General features: G+C 39.4%; 1 protein-coding gene across 4 annotated transcripts in view; it reads right to left on the bottom strand.

Moving 5' to 3' along the window:
• Positions 1 to 18,737, bottom strand: part of LOC113267757 (S-adenosyl-L-methionine-dependent tRNA 4-demethylwyosine synthase TYW1) — a 226,705-nt gene that overhangs the window by 153,139 nt on the left and 54,829 nt on the right. For 3 of the 4 annotated variants that reach the window (XR_008960331.1, XR_007191247.2, XM_026515934.4), the window contains exon 10: positions 2,722 to 2,840. Coding sequence is in view for 2 of the 4 variants with exons in the window: in XM_026515934.4 (XP_026371719.3) it covers positions 2,722 to 2,840 (119 nt within the window). In the remaining 2 variants the exon portion in view is untranslated. Of the gene's footprint in view, positions 1 to 2,721; positions 2,841 to 3,218; positions 3,266 to 18,737 lie in introns of those variants that run through there. The other variant, XM_057314970.1, reaches the window with a different exon arrangement.

Raw genomic sequence — 18,737 nt, 5'->3', positions numbered from 1 at the left:
TCAATTGTATACAGAACATTTTCTAGGATGTACCCTTTGTTAGGCCATAAAACAAGTGTCAATAAATTTTAAAAGACTGAAATCATACAAAATATTTTCTTCAACTACAATGGAATAAAAGCAGAAATGAAGAACAGAAGGAAAACTGAAAAATCAACAAATATATGGAAATTAAACAACACTTTTAAACAACCACTGGATCAAAGAAAAAAACACAGGGAAATGACAAAATACTAGAGATGAATGGAATGTAGCTAAAACAGTGCTCAGAAATTTATAGCTGTAAACACATTTAAAAAAATCAACAACCTACCTATACAATATAAAATATTAGAAAATGAGAAGCAAACTAAGCTCAAGGCGGCAAAAGGAAGTATATAATAAAGATCAGAATAGAAACAAATGAAACTTGAGAACAGAAAAACATCAGAGAAAAATCAATGAAATGGATACAGTGAGTTAGAGAAAGAAGAGCCTTTCAGATAGCTAATGGTGCCATTACCAAAATAGGAGGAAGAGGTTAACAGAGAGCATAATAAATTCCACTGTGGACAAATTGAGCTTAAAGTACCTGTGGATCATCTGAGAGAATACATCCAAAAGGCAACTGCAAACAGAGGATGAAAACTCAGAAGGGAGACTAAGGCTAGAGACAAAGATTATAAACGTCTTTGGGGCACCTGGGTGGCTCAGTCAGTTAAGCATCCAACTCTTGATTTTGGCTTAAGTCAAGATCTCAGGCTTGTGAGACAGAGCCCTGCAACTGGCTCTGCACTGGGTGTGGAGCCTGCTTAAGATTCTCTCTCTCCCTTTCCCTCTGCTCCCTCCCCACACCCTCCCCCAGCTCACGAGTTCTCTCTTTAAAAAAACCAAAACAAACAACAAACAAGAATATAGAGATATCAAACTACAGGTATTTAATGAAGCCATAGAGATGGTTTACTTCTCCTACCATTGTAACACAGAGCAATAAAAGCAAGCCAAAGACAAAATCAGAATTCATCAGGCAAGGAATGAGCCAAAGAGCAAAAGAGGAAATTAAAAAGTAACTGTCAGAGGACAGGGAGAAAAGAAGAGACTGGTGTGTCTGGTAAGGGGTTAATATCCAAAATATATAAGGAACTCATATAACTCAACACCAGAAAGTAAATAATCTGATTTAAAATGGGCAAAGGACCTGAACAGACATTTTTCGAAAGAAGACATACAGATGGCCAACAGACACATGAAAAGATGTTCAACATCACCAATCATCAAGGAAATGCAAATCAAAACCACAACAGACATTACCTAACACCTGTCAGAACAGCTAGAACAAAAGACAAGAAATAACAAGTGTTGGCAAGGATATGGAGAAAAAGAACCCTTTGTGCTCAGTTGATGGGAATATAAGTTGGTACAGCCACAGTGAAAAACAGTATGGAGGTTACTCAAAAAATTATAAACATAATTACCATATGACCCAACACTACTGGTTATCTACCCAAAGAAAACAAAAAGATATACGTACTGCTATTTATTGCAGCATTATTTATAATAACCATGATTTGGAAGCAGCCCAAGTGTCCACTAATAGATGAATGGATAAAGAAGACGTGGTACATATGTACGTTGGATTACTACTCAGCCATAAAAAAGAATGAGACACATTGCCATGTGTGACAACTCGGATGGACCTAGAGGGTATTATGCTACGTGAAATAAGACAGACACAGACAAATATACCATATGATTTCACTTACATGTGTAATATAAAAACAAAACAAATGAATGAACAAAGAAACAAAGAGAATCAGAACTATAAATACAGAAAATTGATGGTTACCAGAAGGGGAAAGGGATGGGAGATGGGCAAAATGGGTGAAGGGGAGTGAGAAACAGAGGCTTCCAGTTCCCAAATGAATATATATCATAAGAATAAAAGGTAGAGGGGCGCCTGGGTGGCACAGCGGTTAAGCGTCTGCCTTCGGCTCAGGGCGTGATCCTGGCGTTATGGGATCGAGCCCCACATCAGGCTCTTCTGCTATGAGCCTGCTTCTTCCTCTCCCACTCCCCCTGCTCGTGTTCCCTCTCTCGCTGGCTGTCTCTATCTCTGTTGAATAAATAAATAAAATCTTAAAAAAAAAAAAAAGAATAAAAGGTAGAGAACAGGGAATACAGTCAAGTGTATTGTAATAGTGTGGTATGGTAACAGATGAGAGCTATACTCGTGGTGAGCACAGCGTAAGGCATAAACTTGTTGAATCTATGTTGCACACCTCAAACTACCATGTATGTCAACTATATTCAAATAAAAAAATATTTAAAAAATAATTAACTAATCAAAATCTATGGAATGTAGCTGAAGAAGTACTACACGAAAATTTCTGATTAAACACTTATTGAAGACTGAATATTAATGAGTTAACAGTCTAAGTTAGAAAAGAACAGGGAGTAAAAAAAAAAACCAACAGTAGTAGATTATTGAAAAAGAAAACAAAGATATAGTACAGAGGATTCATGAAGCTAAAATCTACATCTTAAAAAAAAATAATTTTGGCTAACCCCCAATAAAACTGATCAAAGAAAAACAACTAAATGCATAAATATATTAGGAATGAAAAGGGGGGTTAATTATAGAAACAGCAGAGCTTTAGGTAAATTTGAGTGCAACGCTGAACAGAAACTGATTATTACAGACAGTTACATATTTGGTCACCACAGCCATTCATTTTTACTTACCGCCAACAGAAGACACATTTATTTGCACAAGCCAAGCTCGGGGTAGTTTCCATGCAACGATGGCTTTCAATGCCATAGAATGTATGTTTATAGCAACCTCCTCTTCCTCGGAGCATCGACTGTGAAAGTAAAAAAAAAAAAAAACAAATGATCATCTGAATAAAATCCTCAAGGCAAGGAAACAAAACACCAAGACATCATTTTTAGGGAAAAAAATGTGCATTTCATAACCATAAATACCCTTACTGGTATCTGCATGATGTGGAAAATTAACATTATAGTGTTTTGATGGTGCTCTGGGTTCTGATGGTCCTTTAAGTTTTCTAAAACCCAACGAAATAAACCTGTGATTCATTAACTCTGAAAGCTCTATAGAGAAGACCACTGACGCTTTCATTTTCAAATCCATTCAACTGCCTCAAATAATATTAGTACAATAATATATAATATCAAGGGATAGGTAAGATAGGCTCCAAGAAGAGGGGAGCAGCACTCACACAAAAGGGTATCCCTGCTTTGAATAAGGGAGGGTGGGTAAGGGAACGCATCCTGGAGCACAGTCTACGTCAGCTGAAGGGAAGAACTTGAATACACTGAGAACGTTAAGGGGACAAGCAGCATGAATGTAGAAAACAGACTTTTCCCAAAAAGGACACTATTTAATATGTGAGTCATAAAACCACAGTGAGTGTAGTAAGAATGAATAACTTGAAGAAATAGTGCAGATCAACTTAGGGTTGGAATCACAAGATATTATCTTTCTCATCAGAAAGATCCACGCAGAAACCCTGCAAGACAGGCTTGATTTCATGGGGCGCCTGGGTGGCACAGCGGTTAAGCGTCTGCCTTCGGCTCAGGGCGTGATCCCGGCGTCATGGGATCGAGCCCCACATCAGGCTCCTCCGCTAGGAGCCTGCTTCTTCCTCTCCCACTCCCCCTGCTTGTGTTCCCTCTCTCGCTGGCTGTCTCTATCTCTGTCGAATAAATAAATAAAATCTTAAAAAAAAAAAAAAAGACAGGCTTGATTTCAGTAAGAGTGAACTCTGGGGGGAAGCTATGCAAATAAGGTCATGGTGACTGGGCTCATATTAGTGGAGAAAAGGAGAAGAGTGCTAAGGACGTGCAGTCAAAGACATTCCCCACTAGAGGGACAAAACAGAGTCATCCAAGATAAGTGAGATGTTGATTCATCTCCACTGAGACTGACATATGATGGAATTAACAACAGGAACAAACGAGGAGACACAATGAGCGTGTGTGTGTGTGTGTGTGTAATTGTGTGTAATATATATCACTGTGCTAACATTATAATATACAATGAAAGAAAATTCAAAAAAATCTACCAGCTTGATTACTATGTTGGTTGATCACAAAGTCTTAATTTTTGCCCTGATAAAAAAGGTTCCCTTGTCCATCTCACTTGGTACTTCCATTAAGAAAAATAAGGAGGGAAGAAAAAAAAAATACTGTTCAAGGTAACTACAATTTCTCTTTCAAGTTCCCAATAAAATATCCAAAAGGCAAACAAAACATTCAAATCTTGCAAACAGCACTGAAAACTAAAAATAAAAGCCCTCTAAATGTCAAAGTCACAGGGAAACTGCCACAAAATATCATGCCAATGGAGAAACAAAGCTGAAGACCTGAACATTTCATTATTTACTGAGAAGGTAATATACCTCAAGCACGTTGTGTGTTGAATGTACAAGAAGGAATAAGACAGAGCCCCCAACCACGATCTAGTATGAGGAAACAACAAGTAAACAGGCAAAATGTGCAATACTATTTTATGATAGGGTATTTGAATCATTCAAGATTCTTTTGCAAGCAATAGAAACTGCCTCTGGCTAAAAAGAAAAAGGATTTATTGAAAGGACCCCACAACTCATAGAATCTTTACAAAGGCAGGAATGAAGGCCGGCTGGCAGCAGGACCAGCCCTCAATCCCTCAGAACCCATCTACTGTAGATGCCATCACTCTCTAGATACCATCACCAGCACCACCCCTGAAAAGCAGATGCTGCTGCCATGAGCCCAACAACGAGGTCTGCATGTCCCAGGTCATTTCCATCACTCATTCCATACTCAAAATCTCAGGCAAAGGCAGTGACAATCCTAAATGATACCATTACACCCACACTGCCAGCAGGTGACACCAGGAAACAGTATGTCTCCTCCTTGGCTTCTGTAGCAGACAGGGGGCCCTTGTGCTAAACAAAGCTGATTTAACAGGGACTTCCCCAAACATGAAAAGGCCCAGATGCTGGGCAAGCAGAGAAAAGCCAAATGTCCATCACGGTGTGACTAGAGCCCTTGAGATAGATAACTAAGCCAGCCAGCCCTGCAGGACCAGTGAGAACTTCCCAGAGGGGTGCTGTCCAAAGTGAATACCGAAGGGCAAAAAGGATAAAGGGACAGAGGCATGTGAGAAGAGGGATGCCACGTTTCTCTCAGTTTTACTTTAGTTTACTTTAGCTCATGATCCATTTTCAGTTAATTTTTAGGTAAGACGTGAAGTTTAAAAAAAAAAAAACTTTTTGAGTGTGTGTGTGCGTGTGAATGTACTTTTGGTGTGTGTGGCGCGGTGGTGGTGGTGGTGTGTGTGGCGCGGTGGTGGTGGTGGTGTGTGTGGTGCGGTGGTGGTGGTGGTGGTGTGTGTGGTGCGGTGGTGGTGGTGGTGTCCTGGATGTCTAATTGCCCCAGAACCATTTGTTGGAAAGGTTATCCTTCCTCCAAGGAGTTGCTTTTGCACCTTTGTAAAAAATCAGTTAGGCATGTATGTGGGTTTATTTCTGGGATCTCTATTCTGTTCTAGCGGTCTACGGGGCTAATCCGTCTCTCCACCAGTACCACACTGTTTTGATTACTGGAGCAATGGGAGTAAGCTATAATATCAGGGTATATGATTCCTCCCATCTTATTCTTCTTCCTCAACACCGTTTAATCTATTTTAGGGCCAGGACCGTTCCTTACAAATTTTAGAATACGTTTGTCTATTTCTACAAAAACCTTACAGGGATTTGAGTAGGAATTGCATTAAATGTACAGGATCAATTTGGGGAAAACTGACAGTTGACCATATTGTGTCTTCTAATCCATCAACATTTACTTAGATTTACATTTAGATGTTCATTTACATTCACACTCATTTAGATTTTCATTGATTTCTGACTCGCCATCTTTCCTCATTTCTAATGTAAGCATTTATTGCTGTAAATTTCCCTCTGAGCACTGCTGGAGTTACATCCCACATACAGTTTATTTTTACTGTCATTCAGTTGTATGTATTTCTTCATTTCATCTGAGACTTCTCCTATGACCCAGGGCTTATTAAAAAATGCGTTGTTTAATTTCCACGCAGTTAGAGATTTTCCTTTTGTTTCTATCATTAATTTCTAGCTTGATTCCATTATGGTCAGAGAACAATATTATGATTTCAGGTCTTGTAAATCCACTGAGATTTGTTCTGTGGCCAAGGACATGGTCTGTCTTTGTCAATGTTCCACAGGTACTCGGAAACATATGTATTCAGCTGTTGCTGGGTAATATGTTCTATATCTGTCAATCAGATCCTAGTAGTTAATTGTGTTACTCAGATTTTCTATATCCTTGTGATTTTTAATCAAGTAGTTTTAGCAGAGACTGAAAGGGGTTTCAAAGTCCCCAACTATAGGGGCGCCTGGGTGGCTCAGTTGGTTAAGCGGCTGACTCTTGGTTCCGGCTCAGGTCTTCATCTCAGGGTCATGAGATCGAGCCCCGTGTCAGGCTCTGCACTCATCAGGGAGTCTGCTTGAGACTCTCTTCTCTCCCTCTGCCCCTCCCCCACTCGCATGTGTGCTCTTAAAAAAAAAAAAGGTTCCCAACTATAACTGTGAATTTTTATTTTTTAAGATTTTTCCATTCGACTATGTCAGTTTTGAGCCTCCAATGTTTGATGTATACTCATTTAGTGTGGATTATCCTTTTATCATTATGAAAAGTCATTCTCTGTCTCTAGTATGTTTCCCCACTCTGAGGTCTACTTAATCTGATACTGATATAGGCAATCCTGGTCTTTGGGTTATTGTTGGCTTGGCATGTATCTTTCTATAACTTTACTCAACCTACCCATGTCACTGAATTTGAAGTGAGTTTCTTATCAATATCATATTTCGGGGTCCTATTTTTTTTTTACCCACTCTGCCAATTATCTATCATTCGATTGGTATATTTAGAATATTTACACTTGAGGGGCACCTGGGTGGCTCAGGAGGTTAAGCGTGTGCCTTTGGCTCAGGTCATGATCCCGGGGTCCTCCAAAGATACAGACGTAGTGAAGAGAAGGGCCATATGCACCCCAATGTTCATAGCAGCAATGTCCACAATAGCTAAATCGTGGAAGGAGCCAAGATGCCCTGCAACAGATGACTGGATTAAGAAGTTGTGGTCCATATATACAATGGAATATTACTCAGCAATCAGAAAGAACGAGTTCTCAACATTTGCTACAACATGGACGGCACTGGAGGAGATAATGCTAAGTGAAATAAGTCAAGCAGAGAAAGACAACTATCATATGATTTCTCTCATCTATGGAACATAAGAACTAGAATGATCAGTAGGGGAAGAAAGGGATAAAGAAAGGGGGGTAATCAGAAGGGGGAATGAAACATGAGAGACTATGGACTATGAGAAACAAACTGAGGGCTACAGAGGGGAGGGGGGTGGGGGAATGGGATAGACCGGTGATGGGTAGTAAGGAGGGCACATATTGCATGGTGCACTGGGTGTTATACACAACTAATGAATCATCGAGCCTTACATCGAAAACCGGGGATGTACTGCATGGTGACTAACATAATATAATAAAAAATCATTATTAAAATTAAAAAAAAAAAATGATCCCGGGGTCCTGGGATAGAGCCCCACATTAGGCTCCCTGCTCAGCGGGGAGCCTGCTTCTCTATTTCCTCCTGCCTACAGCTCTGCCTGCTTGTGCTCTCTCTCGCCCTCTCTCAAATAAATAAAATCTTTAGAATATTTACATTTGAAGCAATCACTAATACATTAGTCTTCAGTTCTGCTACTTTATTACTCATTTCCTGCTTGTTTCCTCTCATTCTCATACTCATTACTCTTAATTTCCTGCAGGTTACTTAAAGATTTTCAGTATTCCAACTTCATTTATCTTGTGGGGTTTTTTTCTTCTAGTGTACCCCTTTGTAAACGTTTTTCGTAGTTGTTGGCGGCTCTTTGTATAGTTTTTGTAGTAGTTACTCTGAGTCTTACATATATGCAGGACTTATGTATATGCTGTATACACACGTATACTTACATATATATACATGACTCTCCGAGTCTGCTAGTATTAACATTTTACACCTCAAGTGAAGTGTGGAAACATCACTTCCATTCCCTTTAACTTTTCCTCTTGTAAATTAAATATCATTGCCCTGAGTATTACATAGTATTTTAATTTTTGTTTCAATCATCAAATGATTTCTAAGAATCGTGAGGAAAATGATCATCTCCTGCACATACCCATATTTCTGAGCTTTCCGTCATTCTTCCTGACTTTCTTGTGCTCCAATAATCTTTCTTTCACTATTTCATTAGAAGCCAATTTTTAAGGGCAGATCAGCAAACAACAAATTCTTTGTTCTCTTTCATGTATGTCTTTATTTAATCTTCATTCTGGAAGGACAGTTTTGCCAGATACAGAATTAATGGTCATCAGGTATTTTCTTTCAACATTTGAAAAATGTGTACCACGTCCTTCTGGCCTCCAGGATTTCAGATGAGAAACCTGATTTAAATTAATGTTAATACATCATTTTTCTCTAGCACCTTTCAAGATCTTTTCTTTCTTTACTTTCCAGGTCATTAATTCTAAGGCATCATGATGTGGATTTCTTTGGTTTTGTCCCATTTGGGGTTTGCTCTGTTGTTCAGACCAGGTAAATCCTATCAAGCTATCCTATTTACAGATCATACTGCTGATATGGTAAGGCCCCGATTCTATCCTACGTCATCTCCACTCTACTACTGAGCCCATTCACAGTTTAGCTTTTTTTATTTGTTACTGTATTCTTCAATTTTATAATTCCCCCTTGGTTCTTTTTACAACTTTCATTTCTCTGCCACGATTTTTTATTTTTTCATTTGTTTCGAGAGAATTTGTAACTGATTGCTGAAGCATTTTTATGACAGCTGCTTTAAAATCCTTGTCAGATTTTTCCATCATCGGATTCATTGGTGTTGGTATCAGTTCATCACCTTTTTCTGTTCAAGCTGTGATCTTCTTGGCTCTTGGCACGACAGGTGATTTTTACTGCATCCTAGACATTCCATCTACTATGATAGGGTACTCGAGATCTTATTTAATTCTCCTATTCTAACAGGCAGTCACTTTGTTTCGGTTGAGCACGCAGGTCCGGGACCACTTTGTGTGCTACGATTCCAATGGCAGTTTAATTTTCAGAACCTTTGCACTGTAATTTGCTTGGGCTCCCACTGGTCTCTGCTGTTAGAAAAAGGGGTTTCTCTAGGATGGCTCCCTGGGGGGTCTCTCAGTGGAGGAGGACGGTGTCATGCCAGCAGGCCTCCCAGGGTAGGCTACTTGTGTGGCAAAGTGCCTCTGGCTGACTGCCCCTAACAGCCCCAGTAATTGAGTGGGACAGGGGAGTCTCAGGGCACAGGGACAAAGAGGCTTCCCCAGCTGGACCGAATGCCCACAGATCCCTCTTGCCAGTACCACTCAGCCACCATGGTATCTGTCAGCTGGGAAGGGAACCCTCAGGCCCAGCAGGGATGGAGAGCATTTCATAAGTCAGGTCACTTGTTGGAAAAGTAGATGGTGGGAAAGGATCTCTCTCTTTCCACGTTCTCCTGGCCACCCTGGTATCTCCTGACAGGAGAGGGGAATTTCAGGTCCAGCAGGGAAGGAGACTACTTGTCCTAGTTGCTTACTGTCCGTGGGGATCCCAACCGATTCCCTTGGCAGTGATACTGGGCTTGCCTGATCCTGCTGAAGGGACTCTCATCCCATACTGGGAACAAATGAGCCTCCTTAGGTGGTTTTCTTTTTTTTTTTTTAAAGATTTTTATTTATTTATTTGACACAGATAGAGACAGCCAGTGAGAGAGGGAACACAAGCAGGGGGAGTGGGAGAAGAAGAAGCAGGCTCATAGCGGAGGAGCCTGATGTGGGGCTCGATCCCATAACTCCGGGATCACGCCCTGAGCTGAAGGCAGAGGCTTAACCGCTGTGCCACCCAGGCACCCCCTTAGGTGCTTTCTGTTGCTAAATTAAGGATCAGGAAACACGGGGTCCGAGTTGCCTTCTTCTTTAGGCGGGGAGATATAAAACATCCTACTACTGCCCTATCTTTCCTCTACTCCTAGGGTCCCAAACCAGTTAGCCTTCCTCTTACCACCTTTCAAAGTTCTCATCTGGTGCCTCTTGTGTTTTCCAGGGTTCAGAGTTGTGCATAGTAGGAAGGAACAGGGAGAAAGGGGTTTATGCCCCCTTGTCCACACCATAAATCCTCAGACAACACATTTTGAAAGGAAGCACTCTCACATCTGAAAATTAGTAAATAACCAGGGAGGAAAAGGAAAAGACCTGAGAGTAATACACACTTAGAATTAAATCTATGTTATAAATCCAGGGGGAAAAGTTATAGATAGCCTCAAACTCATGAATCCATGAATTCTTGGCCTACACGCAAATGAGAGCCTGAGAAAATAAAACTGCAGCCCAGCACAGCCACACTGAATGAATGCAAGACACCATCACCAGGCAGGCCCTGCGTACATCAATTTGGGGGTCGGAGTGCTGGGGAAGGAATGGAGATGGGTTGAGGGGAGACAGATCTCCATGGGTCTCTCTCTCTCTGAATGTCACGTAAGCAGCACTGACTGCCTTTATTCTAGACTATCTTTTCAAAAAGGTTTGTATAGTGAATAGCCTTAGAAGACAGAGTGTCTCGGAGCAAATGATATGTATGTTTACTGTCCAGTTTAATAAGGAGATGTCCCTCTAGGACAAAGGTCAGGCAGGACTACTGTTAACTCTAAGAGCTCCATTTTCCCTAAACTTGGGGTTCCTGTCCTATAACATACATACAGATGTTACCTGGCCCTTCCAGAGCTGCTCCCTGAGCGCTGGGGGCTCAGGAACCAGAGTAAATAATGATATTCTGGCTAGAGCTCTTATGATAATAAACCATCCGTGCCTTCTGCCAGCATCCATGACACGGTGGCCAGCTAACCTGCTAGCCTGCAAGTGGGTAAAAGTTCAGACTCCAATTTTTGACAGAGGATGGAGAATTCAATGCAGAGGTCAATGAACTGCAGCCTATGGGGCAAAACGAGTCTGCTGCCTGTTTCCACAAGTAAAGCTCCGCTGGAACACTGTCACCCACATTTGTTCACTTATTGTCCATGGCTGCTTTGTGCTATGGCAGAGGTGAGAAGCTGCCACATAGAGCGTATGCCCCACAGGTGTTAAAAAGTCACTATCTGTCCCTTTAAGAAAAAGTCTACTGACCACTGACTTAGATATTTCTTTCCTACTCTAGAGCAAAATAAATTCCAACTGATTAAACTGTTAAAAAAGTACAAACAGGAGATGAATTTGGGGAACATGGAGGAGGAAGACCCACCAGGAATCAGTCTCCCCACCTGGACAACTGCACCGGCAGAATCTGTCTAATATAACTATTCTGAAACTCAAGTCAGCTGAAGGGTTGCAACTTCCAGGAAAAGGCCTGAACGGTTAATTTCAGCTCTTAGCACAGCAGGCTAAGACACCTGTGCACATGTTCCTGGGGCAGCTTGCACACCGTTTGTGGTGGCTAGGGTGGGCAAAAAGGACCCTATCCTGCAAAATACTGAGGACCTATGCTCTGACTGCTAACTGCAGCTTCTGATCACAGAGGTACAAAGAGGCGTACAGCCAATGTTGTTGCATCACCACCCCCCATTTTTGCAAGGCCTTACCCCTCCAGCTGACTTCCAAGAGATCATCATAAGGGCCTCTACCTATTTTTATCCCCCTTCACTTTACACTGTCACCCTTTCAGGAACCAGACATTAAAGACTAGTATATTCAAATACAGTGGAACATTCAGGGAAAAACAGAAAGTTACTACGCATGCCCAGGGAAAGGCTCAGAAAAGACTTTAGACATTAAGTTTACACCTCGGCCTGATCCTTACAGGGAGCCTACAAAACTCAATAAAACAAAAACAATAACAAAAAAAAACAGCAAACCCTGTAGAAGGGGGAGAATCTGATTTCCAGAGTTACCACATGACTAGGTTCAAATGCCACAAGGCATACAAAGACACAGGAAAGTATGTCCTATTTGAAGGGGAAAAAATAATTCAACAGAACCTGTTCCTGAAAAATACTTTCTGGCAGATATATTAGACAGACCTTAAAAACATGGTCCTAAAGGTGCTCAAAGAACTAAAGGAAGATGTGGAGAAAATCAACAAAACAATGTGTGAACAACGCGGAATAATAAAAGAGCTAAGAAGCCTAAAAAGAAACCAAAAAGAAATTCTGGAGCTGAAAAGTATAATAATGGAAATGAAAAATTCACTAGAGGGATTCAAGGGCAGATTTGAACAGGAAGAATAAGTGAACCTGACGATAAGACCGTGGAACTTATCAAGGCTGAGGAGCAAAAAGAAAGAAAAATGAAGACAAGCAAAGAGAGCTCAAGGGGCCGGTGGGACAGATCAAGCAGAACAACATGCACGTCATGCGTGTCCCACAAGAAGGGGAAGAGAGAATATATGAAGAAACAATACCTGGAAACTTCCCAAATTTGATAAAAGACATGAATGTAAACATCCAAGAAGCTCAACAAACTCCGAGTAAGATGAACTCAAAGAGACCCACACCAAGACACATTATACTCAAACTTTCAAAAGACAAAGAATAAACCTTGAAAGTGGCAAGAGAGAAGTGAATCATCACATACAATGGATCGTTCATAAAATTATGGGCAGATTTCTCATCTGAAACTTTGGAGGTCAAAAGGCAGTGGGCCAAGATATTCAAAGTGTTAAAAGAAAAGAACTTCACCAAGAATCCCATACATCCTTCAGAACTGAGGGAGAAATCAAGACATCCCAGATAAACAAAAGCTGAGGCAGTCCATGACCACTAGACCTGCTCTGCAAGAGATGCTTCAGGGATTCCTGCACGGTGAAATGAAAGGACACTACTCGGTACCTCCAAGCCATATGGAGAAGTAAAGACCTCAATAAAGGTAAATACAGGGCCAATTATGAAAACTAGTGTTACTGTAACAATGGTTTGTAACTTTTGTTTTCTACATGATTTAAGAGACATTTAAAAAAATTTTATTAGTGTAAAACTAGTATTATTGCAACTTTGGTTTGTAATTCCAAATTTTGTTCCCTACATAACTTGGGAAATAACTGCATTTAAAGGAATTACTAGTTTATATTTCTGTCCTCACAAAGTATAAAGATGTAGTTCTGTGCCATCAATTAACTGCAAGGGGTGGGGACAGAGCTGTAAAGGTGGAGTTTTTGCATGTTACTGAAGTTAAGCGGCAGTGACTTTAAACTAAAATGTTACATCTTTAAGATGTTAAATATAATCCACTTGGTAACCACACCCACACAAAAAAATAGCTATACAATATACACAAAAGGAAATTAAGAAGGAACTTAAACATTTCACTACAAAACTCAACTTTTGAAAAAGACAAACACGTAGGAAATGAGGGACAAAAAAAACAAGAGGGCATATAGGGAAAAAAAGCACAATGACAGAAGTAAGCCCCTCCTTATCAGTAATTACTTTAAATTTAAATGGATTAAACTCTTTAATAAAAAGACAGAGCTTGGCAGAATGGATAAAAAGACATGATCCAACTCTACTCTGTCTACAAGAGACTCACTTTACATCCAAAGACATACACAGGTTGAAAGTTAAAGGATGGAAAGATATTCCATTCAAACAGTAATCAAAAGAGAGCAGGAGCAGCTATACTATTAGCAGACAAAACAGACTTTAAATCAAAAAAAAGTTACAAGGGACAAAAGACATTATATATTAATAAAAGTTTCAAAATAGCAAGAATATAGAACAATTATGAACATTTACACACCAAATGACATACCTTCAAAATATATGAAGCAGAAATGGACAGAATTGAAGGGAGAAATAGCTCTACATACAATTGGAGACTTTCATACCCCACTCACAATGGAAAGAACAACCAGGGAGAAGACAAGGAAGGAAACAGAGGACTTCACGCAACAGACCAACTAGGTCTAAGAGTAATATGCAGAACACTTCCCCCAAGAACAAGAGCATACACATCCCTCCCAAATGCACACAGGACGTTTCTAGCACAGACCACAAATTAGGCCAAAAAATTAAGGCTAATGGCTTTTAAGAGACAGAGATCATACAAAGTATCTACTCTGACCACAACGGGATGAAGTTAGAAATGAGTAAAGAAAATTGGAAAGTTCACAAAATTATGGAAATTAAACCACACACTTTTAAACAATCAATGCATCAAAGAAGAAACCACAAGAGAAATTAGAAAACACTCAGAGATGAATGAAAATGCAAAAACAGAAACATACCAAAATTTATGGGATGCATCAAAAGCACTGGTAAGGAGGAAATTTATCATATGGTTTCACTCATTTATGGAACATAAGAAGTAGGAAGATCGGTAGGAAAAGAAAAGGAAGAAGAAGGGGCGGGTAAACAGAAGGGGGAATGAACCATGAGAGACTATGGATTCTGGGAAACAAACTGAGGGCTTCGGGGGGGCGGGAATGGGATAGGCTGGTGATGGGTATTAAGGAGGGCACATATTGCATGGTGCACTGGGTGTTAAATGCAAGTAATGAATCATAGAACGTTACATCAAAAACTGGGGATGTACTGTACGGTGACTAACATAATAAAAAATATTATTATTTTAAAAAAGGAGGAAATTTATAGCTATAAATGCTCATATTGAAAGAAAGAAAGAGGATTAATTCAAATCAACAACCTAACTCTACAACTTAGGCAATTAGAAAAAGAATGAACAAATCCAAAGCTTGCAGAAGGAAATGAAATAATGAAGATTAGATCAATAAAATAGACAACGGAAAAACAACAGAGAAAAATCAACGAACTAAAAAGTTGGTTCTTCAAAAAGATCAACAAAAATCAACAACCCTTTAGTTAGATGGGACTAAAAATAAAAAAACGAGAAAACTCAATATCACTAAAACCAGAAATGAAAGTAGGGACATTACTACCAATTCTACAGAAATAAAAAAAGATATAAGAGTACTATGAACAAATGTACACCAAGAAATTGGATACACTAGTTGACATGAACAAATTTCTAGAAACACAAAATCTACCAAGAAATCACAAAGAAACAGAAAAACTGAATAGACTTATCACTAGTAAGGAGACTGAATCAGTAACCACCAATCTCCCAGCAACAACAACAAAAAGGCCTCGTATCTGATTGCTTTACTGGGTGAATTTTACCAAATATTTAAAGAAAAACTAATACCAATCAAAAATGGGCAAAGGACCTGACTAGACATTTCCCCAAAGAAGGTATATGAATGGCCAATAAGCACATGAAGAGATGCCCAACAATACTAACGAGCAGGGAAATGCAAATCAGAACAACAATGAGATACTCACATCCATTTATTAGGATGGCTACTAACAAAAAACAAAAACAAAACAAGTGTTGGTGAGGACACAGCAAAACCAGAACCCTGTGTACTGTTGGTGGGAATGTAAGAGGGTACAGCTCCAGCGTAAAACAGTATGGAGGTTCCTCAAAAAATTAAAAATAGAATTACCATAGAACCCAGCAATTCCACTTTTGGATCTGCTCCCAAAAACTGAAAATAGGGTCTCAAAGGGCTATTTGTACACCCATGTTCATAGCAGCATTATTCACAGCAGCTAAAACATGGAACAAGCCAAGTGTCCATCAACAGATAAATGGATAAAGAAAAATGTGGTATATATGTACAGTGGAATATTATTCAGCCTTAAAAAGGAAAGGACATACGCTATAACATGGATGAACCTTGAGGGCATTATGCTAAGTGAAATAAGCCAGTCACAAAAAGACCAACACTGTATGATTTCACTTATATGAGATACTCAGAGTAGTTGAAATCATAGAAAGTATAATGGTGGTTGCTAGGAGCTGTGGGGAGGGAAGAATGGGAAGTTATCGTTTAATAGGTAAAAAGTTTCAGTTTTGCAAGATCAAGACTTATGGGGATGGGGGCGCCTGGGTGGCACAGCGGTTAAGCGTCTGCCTTTGGCTCAGGGCGTGATCCTGGCGTTCTGGGATCGAGCCCCACATCAGGCTCCTCCGCTATGAGCCTGCTTCTTCCTCTCCCACTCCCCCTGCTTGTGTTCCCTCTCTCGCTGTCTCTATCTCGGTCAAATAAATAAATAAAATCTTTAAAAAAAAAAGTTATGGGGATGGATGGAGGCGACAGCTGCATAAGGTAGAAGTATTTAATACCACTGAACTGTATAGTTAAAAATGATGAGCATGGTAAACTTTGCTTAACAGAATTAAAAAAACTAGTCTTAAAAAGTAGCATGAAGACAGAAGGGACTATTTTCTAAATCTCTAGGTGAGAAAGAATTCCATAAGCTTAAAAAAATAGAAGAAAACACAAAGGCAACATTAAATGGATAAAAATAAATAAAAATGTAAAAGTTAAGCACATCAACAATAACAACAACTGAAGAAGCAAAAAACAAACTAGGAAAAATATTTCCAATAAATGCCAGATCCAGACTTTGTTAACAGTTTTACAAACAGTTCATAGGAAATGACAAGAAAAGATAGCTAGCAAACCTTTTCAATTAATAATGTCATTTCTAGGACTCTAGGGAAATAATCTAAATGCAAACAAAGCTTCATACAAAAACACATTCTTCACATAATTAGTTATATTAGTGGGAGAAAAAAAACCACACCACCACCAGATAAATGGCAAATTAAATTATGGCACTTTCATTTAGAATTATGTAGTCACTATACTTAGAAAAATTTTTCAACAGGAAAATGCTTGTTATAATGTTGAGAAAAACTGATACAAAATTTCATATATAATATTATTTCAAACATGTAAAAATATACATAAAGGTGAATAGTAAAAAAAAGACTGAAAGAAAATACACTTTAAGATTTCTGTAAGGTAGATCGGAAACCGGGGATGTACTGTATGGTGACTAACATAATATAATAAAAAATCATTAAAAAAAAAATGATTTCTGTAAGGTAGAATATAAGTTTTATTTTATTTTCTATATTTTTTTTACTTTTTACAAAGAACATGTGCTATTTTAATAATAAAAGTTTAATAATAAAAGTAGTTTTGTTAAGGACAAATGATTTGAATGATAAACCTAAAATAGGGTCACACACAAAGTCTGTGAACCTTTCCACTAAATATAAGATCACAAGTTTAAGCACTATCTGATTATATTTTTTCACCAGAATGTGATCGCTTTTCCAACTGCTATCTGCATAATTCATCACCATGCATCCTACTTCACACTATTCTTAATGTTGACAATGTGCTTTTTCACCACTTACTTGCGGCTGAGCATTTCAGTAAGACTTATAGGCACTCCCCTCCCACAACTTATTGTGTTCTGGCAGAACTCAATGCAGGGAATTACTGGGAATTTCTCATCAGAAACCATGAGGGCCAGAAGACAATGGAGCAATATCTTCGAAGTGCTGAAAGAAAGGCTGTCAAGCCACAATTCTATATGCAGCAAAAACAAAGAATAAAAGCAAAATACTGACATCCTCAGGTAAAGAAAAACTAAGAGAATTCATTGCTAGCTCACCTGCTCTGAGACAAATACTAAAGGAAGTTAAAGCAGAAAAATGGGGAAAGGACAGTATGCCTAAACAAAAGAAAGCTGGGATGGCTAAATTAACACGAGGCATTGAAATTCTAGACAAGAACCCTTACCAAAGATAATGAGGGGTATTATGTAATGATAAAAGGGCAGATTCACCAAGAAGACATAATGGTCCTAAATGTCTATGCACCTAACATCAGAGCTTCAACATACATGAGGCAAAAACTGATAGAACTGAAATGAGAACGGGGAATCCACAATTAGAGTTGGAGTTTTCAACACTCCTCTAAGAAATAGAAAAACGACACCAAAAATCGGCAAAGACTATTACCAAGTCAACTTCTGATCTGGGCTTGGGTTTATCGGAGTTTTACTTGGGGTTGGGGAGAGGGAAACAGGAAAACACGTACAAAGGGAAGACAGGAGAAGGACCCTTTTCACCACGGTGAATTACAAAATCAGTGAGGGCAGGCCTCTCTCACATCCCTATTACCTTCCACTTGTCTCTAAGCACAGAGAATATTTGCTGAGTGACTGACCGTGGTATAGCAGTGTCACACTGTCATTTCTCCTACTCCCTGGGACATGTGACTTGTGATTTTTCTATAATACCACTGTTACTTAACAGTAGAAGCCACATTCACAATGAAAAGTAAAAGTGCTAGATCACGCAGGACATACGTTATACATAAACGCTATAGATGGCATATATGCCGTACATATTCATGTATGCATTTATGATAAATATATATACCTTTTTCCACACTGTAGTGGTAAAGACCAGGAAAATAAACTGTCAATAAAGTGACCATCGAACAGGCAAGTCCTCCTCCAGCAGTATCCTTACAAAGTCATGTTTTCCTGGCTGAAAGAATCTCCTACTCCCCAGGACTCCATTCGGAATGATAGAGGTTTAGAAAATGAGATGGCAAAGCCACAGAGCACTTGACAGAATGCTTGCCAGACCCTTCCGCTTTCAAGCAAACACTCCCTGACACAGAACTGAGAAAAGAAAAGAAGACTAAATCACACTTCCTGTGCTCCTCTCAGCATTCCCATCTAAATTCAGATCTACAGGATGCGAGAGCTGCCACGAAGGTACTTAACAC

The sequence above is a fragment of the Ursus arctos genome, unplaced genomic scaffold, assembly GCF_023065955.2.
Source record: "Ursus arctos isolate Adak ecotype North America unplaced genomic scaffold, UrsArc2.0 scaffold_2, whole genome shotgun sequence".
Taxonomy (NCBI): domain Eukaryota; kingdom Metazoa; phylum Chordata; class Mammalia; order Carnivora; family Ursidae; genus Ursus; species Ursus arctos.
Note: the sequence above shows the minus strand (reverse complement) of the source record. Positions and strands in the feature narration are given on the sequence as shown.